General features: G+C 37.4%; 1 protein-coding gene across 1 annotated transcript in view; it reads right to left on the reverse strand.

The window, feature by feature from the left end:
* The window catches only part of Dcaf10 (DDB1 and CUL4 associated factor 10), a 39,922-nt gene extending 27,857 nt beyond the window's left edge, over positions 1-12,065 (reverse strand). Inside the window, exons 1-3 of the mRNA XM_050155904.1 lie at positions 11,982-12,065; positions 10,075-10,157; positions 9,273-9,404 (exon numbers count right to left, since the gene is read on the reverse strand). Coding sequence (XP_050011861.1) covers positions 9,273-9,404; positions 10,075-10,157; positions 11,982-12,065 — 299 coding nt within the window. The remainder of the gene's footprint in view (positions 1-9,272; positions 9,405-10,074; positions 10,158-11,981) is intronic.

Consider the following 12,065-nt stretch of genomic DNA (forward strand, 5'->3'; position numbering starts at 1 on the left):
TTTTTAAGACAGGTAAGCCTTGATCTCACAAGAGAGCTTCCCCTCTCTCCCATGTGCAAGTATTTTTTTTTAAATATTTATTTATTTATTAGGTATACGATATTCTGTCTGTCAGGCCAGAAGAGGGCACCAGGCCCCATTACAGATGGTTGTGAGCCACCATGTGGTTGCTGGGAATTGAACTCAGGACCTTTGGTAGAGCAGGCAATGCTCTTAACCTCTGAGCCATCTCTCCAGCCCCCTCTAGGTATCTCTTGTGCCATTATTTCCATCGCTTTTTTCTGACATTTTTCATCTCGGATTGCTATTGCCAATGATTTTACATGTACCTTGACCATTTCTCTAGTATCACTTTCAGTTTTATGAAATTACACAGGCATTTCCCCTCAGCCGGCAAATACTGTATTTGTCTTACATTGTGTGAAATAAACAAGAACCCAGGAACAACAAATAGTTAAGTAATGCTACATTGATTGTTGCCAATAACTGAGTGTATATTCTTAGTTTTACCTTGAGGCTTTCTCCTCACAACCTCATAATTACAGGGATCTAGATTGCTATATGGACTCTTACATATAGTATAAAGTTCTCAGGAATAAGAAGTAAGCCTATAAAATGTATTTTAACATAAACATTTTCTTTCTTAAAACATGAACAGAAAATATTCTCAACTATCATTATTTTATAAAATTAACAATCCACAAAACTAAAAAATTAACTAAAAGATATGACCAAGAATGTGCAAAATGACTGCCTTGAATGAAACCAAAAAAATATATGTATGCCCACACCTCTGCAGTGTTTACAGAGAGGCAGTCTCATGGACCCATGTATGATTTCATTTCTACTACTTCCTGTATATGAAGCCTTGAAGAAATCTCTTTATAAAAGTCATTATTTCCTTATTTCTTAAAACAAATATGGCATTTATCTCACATGAAGATATGATAAACATCAGAGTAGCTGAGGCAGATAGACCACAAGTTCAAGACCAGCCAGACCAGCCAGCCTGGCAAGAGCTTACCTCAAAAAACAAATGTAAACATTTTTAATTAATCTGTGTGTGTTTGTGTGTGTGTACATGTCTGTACACCCACTCTTTGGTGCACATGTGGAGTTGGTTCCACCATGTGGATCCCAGGGATTAAACTCAGGCTGTCAGGTTTGGCAGCAAAGCACCTGTTGTCCCCGACTCATCCAAATTTTTAAAAATCTTGAACAATATAGCATATTAAAAGTGTTTTACTGGTTTGAAACACAATAAAGACTCAATAAATGTATGTTAGTATTATTAAGTAGTGCACACGTAAGTTCATGCACCCAGAGACCTTTTAGATCCTTAACCTCTTAGGTTACTTGTGCTTCTACACAAACTTCAAAATCCATTTTCCTAGATTCAAGTTTGTAGGCACGTGTGCTGTGGCAGCACGCTGACAGTACACGAGAGTTGACACTGATAAAGAATTCAAACAGGTTAGTCAAATGTCACTTTGAGTAGGGGCAAACAACTTGCACAAGTCTATTCTTTTTGAGATAAAAGAATTTTCAATTATAAAATATTAGAAATAGAGACAATTAAAATGAATATAACAAACACCTGTGATACCCACCACCCAGCTTTATCAAATTTTAACATTTAATTATCTTTCAGAATTGTCTGAAAATATAAACATTTGAAGTACATTGTGAGTCCCTCCCCGAGCCCATTCCCCTCCCTCCCTCTCCAGAGGGAACCACTATCCAAAATTTGTCATTCCCCATGCACATGTTTCATACCACAAATTAATATGTATGTATCCATCATTCCATACTTTTTATATCCAATTGATTCTGGAGATAGTTACTGAGCACCCACCATGTACAAGGCACAGTTCTAGGTGCTAGGATAAAACAGAAGAAATGCATGCCTTCATCAAGCTTACGTTTGTGAAGCTGTACAATTTTATATAAATGGCATCACACCATACAACTCAATCTACAATTTGCTTTTCTGTCTCATCCTTACACTTCTGGGATGTTTTTGGTTCATTTAACTGATGTATAGTATTCCATTGTACACTAAGCTTTCCTCTTAACAGATAATCAAGTCATTTCTACCTTCTTTAGTCTAATGCTGTAACGAACCTTCCTCCCTATGCACCTAATTCACATGGTTACGGTGTGTATTAATTTCTTAAAAGTATGATGACTCTAGTTTTACCAGGCATTGCTGAACTGTTTGAAAACTGTATTACCCATTTAGACTATCAATATAACTAAGGGTTACTTCTCATCACTGCCAATACCTGTATTTCTTCACTGACAGCTGATGAGCTTGAAAACCTTTCAAATGTACTGTGTGATTCTTTGCATGTTTTGTTGGGAGGTTTAACATACTCGAGATCCTTCTGCTCATGATTGGAAGTATCTTCTATCAGCCTTTATCTTCCCATTACTGTTAGGTTTTCTTTTCTTTCTTCTTTCCTTTCTTTCCTTCCTTTCCTTTCTTTCTCTTTTTCTTTCTTTCCTCAAGACAGGGTTTCTCTGTGTGATTTTGGGAGTCTGTCCTGGAATTCACTCTGTAGACCAGGCTGGCCTTGAACTCAGGGATCCGCCTACCAAACGCACGTGCCACCACTGCCTGGCTCTGTTAGGGTTTCTGTAACAAAACTACAATGACGTTTTATTTCACTCAGCTGAATTCACTAATCTTTAAAGGTTTATGCTTTTAGGATCTTAAAAATACTTTCTTGGGCTGGAGAGATGGCTCAGTGACTAAGAGAACTGGTTGCTCTTCTAGAGGACCTGGGTTCGATTCCCAGCACCCACATTCACAACTGTCTGTAACTCCAGTTCCAGGGGATCCAATACCCTCACTCATATCAATGCACATAAAATAAAATTAAATAAATTATAAAAAATACTCACATTAAGACGTAAGTATATTCTCTAGTTTCTCCTGAAACTTTAAGGTTTGCTTTCACAGTCAGGTCTTTACGTGGAAGTTATTCTCAGCTATGGTGTGAGGATCTGATTTTGTTTTACTTTTCATGAATATAATCAATGTCATCTTTTCCACCAAGTTGCAATGCCTGCTCTTATGTAAAATGTTCATATTTCATAGGTCTGCTTCTCGGTGATCTATTTCATTCCACTGTCACATATCAGGAAGGTTGCTATTCCCACATCTATTCTCCAAAACAACTTCAGCTGTTTCTGGCACACTACTCAACAAAAATGTTTAAATTTAGTTTTATGAAAATCTCTGATGGTATGTATCTTAGTCAAAAGCTCACTGCATTAATAGACTAATTTGGGGAGAGTTAGCTTTTTTATGGTACTGTTTACTTCAGGGAGGAATGTTTGTGGGGTTTTTGTTGTTGTTGTTTGTTTTCCCAAGACAGTGTTTCTCTGTGTAGCCCTAGCTGTACTGAAACTTGCTTTGTATACCAGGGTGGTCTTGAACTCAAAATGTTCCTGCCTTAGCATCCAAAGTGCTGGTATTAAAGGTGTGTACTATCACACTTGTTTTTGTCTTGTCTTTTAAGTGTGTAGCCCAGGCTGGCCTCAAACTTCTGATCCTTCTGCCTCTACCTCTTTCAGCGAATCCCACCAGTATGTGCCACAAACCAGCATTTGTTTTTTAAGCCCAGTCAGCCTGGAACTCACTATGCAGACCAGACTGGCCTCTAACTCAAGAGATCCACCTAACTCTGCCTCTAGAGTGCTGGGATTAAGAGCTATGGGTCACCACACCTGGCTGACTTAACATTTTTGTTTTACAGGTATCTTGATCCAACTTCCTGATGCTGGCTGGAGGTGGGCTGTAGAGTAGGATCAGCATGTATGAGCACTGGCTTGTGGTAAACCCCTTTCCTCAATGCTAGTCTAGATTTAGAGTGCTTTATACTGAAAGTGAGATCTTTTGGGTTTCAGATTTTATAGTCTTCGAGAAGAACCTTTATATGGAGCTGACCCTAGAATAAAATCTTCTGTCCTCTGTACTCCTCATTACTGTCAAAACAAAAGCTCAGGGTCACCAGCACTTGGCAAATCTTAAAAGGTAAAAGCTGAAATCTGTTTACTCTTCACTGTTACAGCTTCTACTTCCTGTGTGGCTCAAGGGTTCCTTTCTTTCCTATTCATTAAACTCTGTATTAAAATGCAATACATGTATATAACTACTTCATTCAATCCTTCTTTTATTGGAAATGTTATTCTGGAACCTTTAAATGTGCAATCTTCAACAGCTGAGTTTACACTAACTAGCTTTGCCCATAACTATCAAAACCTCATTACCACTACGGACTAGGCACTTTGTTTCTGTTGCTATCATCTTGAGTTTTCCCTTTACTACAAACACTATTACATTTTATCCTTAATTCCTTTGCTCTGTCATCTGTCCAATACTGATAATCTTAGCTTTCACATTTATTTTCTTATGATATATATCATATAATATCATATAAATACATCATATAAATCATTTCTTTTCTTATTCAAATTGCAGATTGTTTGTTTAGTTTTTGAGACAGTCTCACTGTTTAGGCCTGGTTGTCCTAGAACTTATTATATAGACCAGGCTGGCCTAGAACTCAGAGAGATCCTCCTGCCTCCACCTCCCAAGATCTGGGATTAAAGGCACCATCAGGCCCAGCTCTAGACTGTCTTTTAATTAATATCAATCTATGTTTTCTGTGAAAGATCTAAATTTTAAACTTCTATTTCTTATCCTTCCTTTACTTTAAATAAAAACAACAACAGCAACAACAAAAAACCAATTTAAGCTTTCCTATTTCAACTGAACTGGCCACGTGTCCTCCTTTTCTAGTGGTCTGGAAACTATAAAATTGTATTTATAAGATTTTTTTTTTGTTATTCCTTTAAGCATTTTTTTTTGTTCACACATTTAATTATGTGCTGATCTAAAAATGTCTGAAATTGCTTGATATTTCTGTCGTCTTCTTAAACATGATGTGAGTCTTATATTGCACCATCCCACACTATAAACTTTCCCTCATTAACCTATTGTTGCCACTGTGTAAAGTCACATTGTCAAATATGGCATCTATAATTCCCACTAGGCTTTCAAACACTTGCTATATGACCAGTGTGAACTGAGATATGTTCTAAGTATAAAATACACACTGGGTTTTGAAGACAGCATTACAAAGTGGAAGTGAAATATCAAGAATTTTGTACTGATTATATGTTGAAATTGTAGTATTTTGGAACTATTGGGCTAAATACATTAATATTGCCTTTCTTCAGTAATATAGTCACTAATAAAAATGCAAATTTGGCTAGCATTTGCATCTCTACTAGTCAGTGTTTATCTAACCTTAATTGCCTCTTTGTCTTGCTGTTTTGCAATGCAATGCTGAGAATCAAACCCAGGGCCTCCCACATGCTAGGAAAGCACTGACACTGGCTGCATCTCCAGCACTATTAACTGTTAGTAGATGGTCTTTCTGTGCTCCAGAACTGTGGGCTGCAAGTGATCTTCCCACTTCAGCTTCATAAACAGCTGAGTGTACTGGCACATGCCACTGCTTACTTACTAGCTTACTGCTTTAGGTTTAGTTTTTTTTTTTTTTTTTTTTTTTTGGTTTTTCGAGACAGGGTTTCTCTGAAGCTTTGGTGCCTGTCCTGAAACTAGCTCTTGTAGACCAGGCTGGCCTCAACTCCCAGAGATCCGCCTGCCTCTGCCTCCCGAGTGCTGGGATTAAAGGCGTGCGACACCACCGCCCCGGCATGAGTTTAGTTTTGTTTTAAACAGATCAAATGCAAAAGTAAAGGCAAACCCTCAGAATTATATTTCCTGCACTATTAATAGTTACAGTGAACATTTCACCTACTTAAAATTCCTTGGTCTGGATTATATTTATCTGACATAATGTGGTACATGGCCTTGCCTTATCAAATACACTCCATTTTCTTCTTGTATCAGCTGAGAAGAAATCCTCTGTCAGTTTACTTTATACTTCTAACTTTACAGCTTTTTAATACTTTTAACTTTTTTGTTGTTGTTGTTGTTTGTTTTTTCAAGAAAGGGTTTCTCTGTGCAATAGTCCTGAATGTCCTGGAACTCACTTGGTAGACCAGGCTGGCCTCGAACTCACTGAGATCTGCCTGCCTCTGCCTCCCAAGTGCTGGGATTAAAGGTGGGCACCACCACCACCTGGCTACTTTTAATATTTTTTAAATTTATGCTAAAGGGTATTTTTCCTGCATGTGTATCTGTGTACCACCATGTGTGTCTGGTACCCACAGAGGCTAAAATGGGGTTCACTGGAACTGGAGTTACAGGGGGTTGTGAGCCCCCATGTGGGCACTAGGGATTGAATCCAGACCTTCTGGAAGAGCAAACACCACTCAGCCATTTCCCTATCTCCCACTTAAGACTTAATCTAGAGTTTTACCACAACCTCTCCAGATACAGAGTCACGATGACCGTTTCATAGTCTAAAGAAACTGGCTCTCTCATTACTAAACAGTCTGAACAACTATCAAGTTAATTTCCCAGAAATCTCTGTAACTCATTATTTATAATTAAATAATTAATTAATTTTGAAATAAGCTTCTACTTGAGTCCCAAACTGGCCTCAAATCTGGGTTCTTCCAGTCTCCTAAATGCTGGGATTTCAGGTGTGCACCACTATGTCCAGTTTTGTAATTCTTTATATATATTGTAATTTATCAGTTAATCTTGTATTTTAATTATATACTCATAATTTTTAATACCTTTTAATCCTTTTTTAGATGTACTGGATGAGTATTTTGGTATTATTTTCCAATTTCCAATTCACTCACCAGTGATAAAGAGTAAAGTTCATCTGATCAATTAAACTTAAAATTTTTTTATTTTAAAATGTGTTATTATTGCTTATTTTGCATTTGAGACAGGGTTCATTAGTCCAGGCTGGCCTCCAACTCAACATATAGTCAAAGATTACCTTAAATCCCTCCCAGTCTTCCTGCTTCCCTTCCAAAAGCTGGGATTACAGCCTCAGCCACCATATCCAATTCTGTGCAGCATTAAATCCAGGGGCTTCACATCTGCTAACCAAGAACTCTCCCAATTACGCTACATCCCCAGCCCCCAATTTCTTTTTCTTTTTTTTTTTTTTTTTTAAATTTTGGTGCTAGAGATTGAATTCAGAGCCTCACACAAGCTAAGCACACACTTTACTTCTGACCTACATTTCAGCCCAAAACTAGAACTATGCCCCTTCAAGTGTCAAGTCTTTTTGGGTTTTGTTGTTGTTGATGCTATTTTCCCTAGCAATGTTGTGAGATCCAGCCCAGGACCTTGCACATGCTAAGCAAGTACCCTATCACTGAGCTAAAGCCCTAGCTATACCCTCCCCTTTTAGAATACAATTATGTAGCAACATTTTTAATTTCTATGTGTTCTAATCAGTTCTTTACTATATAAACCTGCTACTATCATCTCTTTTAATGTATACTCTTAATGTATACTCTTAATGTATACTCTTAATGTATACATTAAAGGTAATGAAGAGTATACTTTACCTCTTTAAGCATCCAAAAGGTTTTAAAGGTCTCCCAATCAATGGAATACTATGCAGCTGTTAAAAAGAATAAGATCATCCCATGGATACTAATATGAAATGATCTCTATGTTCAGTTAAAAAGGCCAGGAATATAATAGTATGTGTAGAATGCTACCATTTATATAAAAGTGTATGTGAGGTATATGTGTGTATGTGTATATTTATATGCTTGCACATGCATAAACTATCTCAGGAAAGATAGCAAATTAGTAATAGTGGTTGCCTCTGGGGAGGGAAACTGGGTGGCCAGGCGACAGAGGTGGAAATAGACTTACTTTTCACTGTTTACCCTTTTGTACCTTTGAATTTTGTACCACGTGCATGTATTACCTAGTCAAAAAAAAAATAAATAATTTATTTTTAAAAATAAAGTCTTTGTTGGACTACTTACTCCATAAAGTTAATTTCATCCAGAGAAATCCCTGTTCTGGTGGCTTGAAATTGTTGTATTAAATATTAGATGTCTTCATGAATGTTGAAATTTTGGTTATAGGCTTGAGTGGAAAAAGTTAACTTTTTTCTCTCCCTTCCTATTTAAGGGTTTTAGAATTACCTCTACTTGGCCATCTGGGCCCCTAGTCCAGGTTTTAACAACATTTCAGGGCTCCAGTTTCATGATAATATTAGAAATAACACACATAAACATCTAGTCACTGGCAAATACCTTCACTCAATTTCTGTCATGAGGCTGTGTCTTTATTAGCTAAAACCTACAGCCCCAGGGAGCAAAAGAACTTTTTCTTTCTTCAGTCTTTCATAAATGAGACAGATATTTCAGCTAATGGCTTCATGTGGTGATTGTGTCGCTGGGTGTTTCTGCACACAAAACTCCTCAGTGATTTTAATCTTTTTAACTGATAAGATCATAACCAGGTATCAGTGCTGCAGTGAAAGCCCAGCATCCTGTAGCTTCAGCCATGTGCAAATCTCAGGTCTGTCCTCTCTCATCAGAGGTGCTGACATGTGTTCTGGAACCTACCTGCAACTCTGTACAACTTATTCTCTAGTTCTGCATATGCGTCAGTGGAGTTACATCAAAACACAGTGCTACCTAAACTACAAGTAATTTCTATATTTCCTTTTTAGGTAACATTGAAAGTAATTATAAAATACAATTTCATTTCATATAGTTTAGAAGATAGAAAACAAATGGTAAATTACCCAATTTAAACTACTGTTAGGAGTTAAAAAAACAATCTTTTTAATCTTTTGTATCATTTCATACTTGTATAATTTGCATGACTTTAATTTACATAATCCTAAACATTTGTCTATAGTGTTACATAATCTCAACAATCACCATTTTAAGGACTGCAGATTAATCCACCGAACTGTTCACCTGTAATTTACTTCACAAATCACTGAACAGGGAAGGAGCTAGCATCCAAGGATGTTACAAAGATGTTTCTCTCCATGTGTTTTTCTCTCAATACTCTGGATGTGGGTGAGGTATGACTGTGAGAGTTGGTAAGCCAATGCAGTAGTGGCTTAAGTACATGGCTAAGGTTCATAGTGATGACTTTGACATACAAAGAGGAAAGAAAAAAACTGCATGGAAGTAAATAATATATTGCAGAAGAGTTCCAATCCAAAAAATCATTAATAGTAAAATTTGCAGTTATAAGTTTTGCAACTGGGTAATGCAAAAATATTCTCATAACTTGCAAGCCAGACTACAAGTCACACTAAAAGCTCATTATTTACCAGCACACTCACCTGATATTATTCACACAGTCTTCATGCGCTTCAGAAAGGGTTTTTATGTGCTTTGAAGAAATAGGGTCAAAAAGCAGCACTTCAGTCTGTTCACAAGCAACTGTCAGCACAGACCTGAAAGGAAAGAACACACTTCTTGTTTACTTTTCTAAGACTCTCTGGTTCACTTGTAATTATACATAGGATAGAGAAATTTTTCTCTGGGAATTTAGGATAGAGAAATTTTTCTCTGGGAATTTAGTAGAGTCAAGTAATTATTAACAAATATAGACACATAAAAGATATGCTTCACTGTAAAAAGGAGATATTGAAAGCAACCTAACTTAACATGAGAAAATGAGTATTTTATAACGGTCCTACTACTCATGAGGGAAATATCTCAAACCCCAAGTGGATGTCTAAAAGTCCAAATCGTAAGGAATCCTACACATACTGTCTCCTTCCTGTACATACTCATGTAAAAGCTTATTTAAAAGTTAGACTCAGTAAAGATTAACAACTATAATCAAGCATGACAGTTATAACTACACGGTGGTGCACGCTACACAAGTGTGTTCACTTTCAAAGCATATTATCCCCCTGCAGATCTTAGCAGCCATGCATTGTTGTTTTGTTTGTTGTTTATATTGTCAAGTGGAGAACTTCCAGTCTTTTCAGCTGCAGGATGAACCCTATGGCTGCTCTCTGGCATACTCCAACTGTCAGCACCACTACTCTTGTGCTCTGTAGGTCTTACTACCTAAAATAACAGTCACAATGTGAAACCTGAGTTTTGGTAACTGAGAGCTCCCAAGTGAGTTACAATGTGTTCTTGCACATAGTACGGATACAGTAAAAGGGGATGTTCCATGTGGAACAGAGTGGAATGATAGCGATTTCATCAAACTATGAAGAATGGCATGAGATGTAAAACGAGCTACTTCTCAAATTTTTTCATATGCTTTTTGTGTACTATGTTTCATTAGAGGTAACTGCAAAGTGAAATCATAAATAATGGGAAATTCCGGTGCACCTCTTTAATCCCAGCCCTGGGGAGACAGGCAGGAGGATCTCTGTGAGTTCAAGGCCAGCCTGGTCTACATAGCTAGTTCCAGGACAGGCTCCAAAGCCACAGAGAAACCCTGCCTCGAAAAACAAGACAAAACAAATAATAATAATAAGAAGAAGAAATTCCTTTTCAGACTCTAACAAAAGGGCAGTGTGGGGTTTTTTGAGTTTAGAATAGCCACCAATCCTCATAGGTTCATACAGAGTGTCACACTTAGGAGGTATGGCCTTATTGGAGGAAGTTTGTCACTGGAGGGTGGGCTTTGAGGTTTCAAAAGCCCAAGCCAAATTCAATGACTCTTCTTGCTACCTGTGAATCCAGATGTAGAACTCAGTTTCTCCTATCAGTTAGGCAGACTTACAACTTCAGAAGAGGATAGCTTACAAATTTTTAATTAGATAGTCAATGGCTAAGGCCTTAGTTATAATATTCTTATGGGAGACCTTGAGCTGCTAGGTAAAATTCTTAAAGGGAGCAATAAGCCATTTTCCAATAGAAAGTTAATAAAAGCCGCTAGTCAGGTACTCAAGCAGGTAAAATATAGACCAACAGGTAAAGTATACAATAATCTACAAGCACAGTATATTATGATTCAGCTATGGCAAGTGTGTGTATTAAGTATAAAACTTAATCTACAACAGTTTTATGAAGAAACAAAATGCTTTTTATGACTACACCTTCCTGCTTTTGCCAGTTAAGATATTAAACTTTTTTTTTATTATTTTTATTTTATTTATTTATTATGTATACAATATTCTGTTTGTGTGTATGTCTGCAGGCCAGAAGAGGGCACCAGACCTCATTACAGATAGATGGTTGTGAGCCACCATGTGGTTGCTGGGAATTGAACTCAGGACCTTTGGAAGAGCAGGCAATGCTCTTAACCACTGAGCCATCTCTCCAGCCCCAAGATATTAAACTCTTAATTTAGAGCAGTAGCCTGTCTGATACAAAAAAGCAAGATGAAATCTGGGACATGACAGAATATTGACTATAATCAATGTTTCTTATACTAAGCAATAGATTAATGATTTTGAACAACTGTGTTTGCTCAATTCAAAGGCCAGAATAATAATCTTTTCCCAGATGATTGTTGCTGCAATTCACACAACTGTATTTTGCTAATGTTATTAGCTAAAAATCCCTTAAAGGATTTTATACTCAATTTTACAAATGGCTCTTCCAGCGGAAGAACTGCATATATGGTTAATAATAATAAAAAAAATTGTAGAGTGTACCATGACTCCTTGAAAACAACTTATAAAAGTTGCAGACAAATCCTGATGCAAACAGATCTGACATGATGGCACCAAGGTGACCTTTACTAAGGCAAGGTAAAAAAGCCCTTGCAATAAATTATAAAAAGACTCGACCTATATATATTTGGGGTCGAGGATGTGTTTGTACTTTTTTCACAGAGAAAAATAAAGCTCGGCCTGATGATGTCTTAGCTGCAAACACCCCATAAAGAAGTTTGAGAAACAGTGGGAGAGGAATCCTTGATCCAGTCTTCCCTGTCCCCAAGGAGAGGAGGGCCTGATGTCAGGACCGGCTAAGGCACTCTACACTACAGGGTATCATTCAGCCTCCAGAGAGTCCACACAAGAGACCCCGCAGAGATAATTGCCAAGATGTGCTTCAGGTGGCTGAATCCAGCTCACCTCATCCAGGATTCCCACCTGCCCTGAAGCACAAATGCTGAGCTGCTTCCAGACACAGATGCCCTGCTGAGATGACCTGACCAT

Source organism: Alexandromys fortis, unplaced genomic scaffold, assembly GCF_014885135.2.
Source record: "Alexandromys fortis isolate MF-2015 unplaced genomic scaffold, M_Fortis_MF-2015_v1.1 scaffold_92, whole genome shotgun sequence".
NCBI lineage: Eukaryota > Metazoa > Chordata > Mammalia > Rodentia > Cricetidae > Alexandromys > Alexandromys fortis.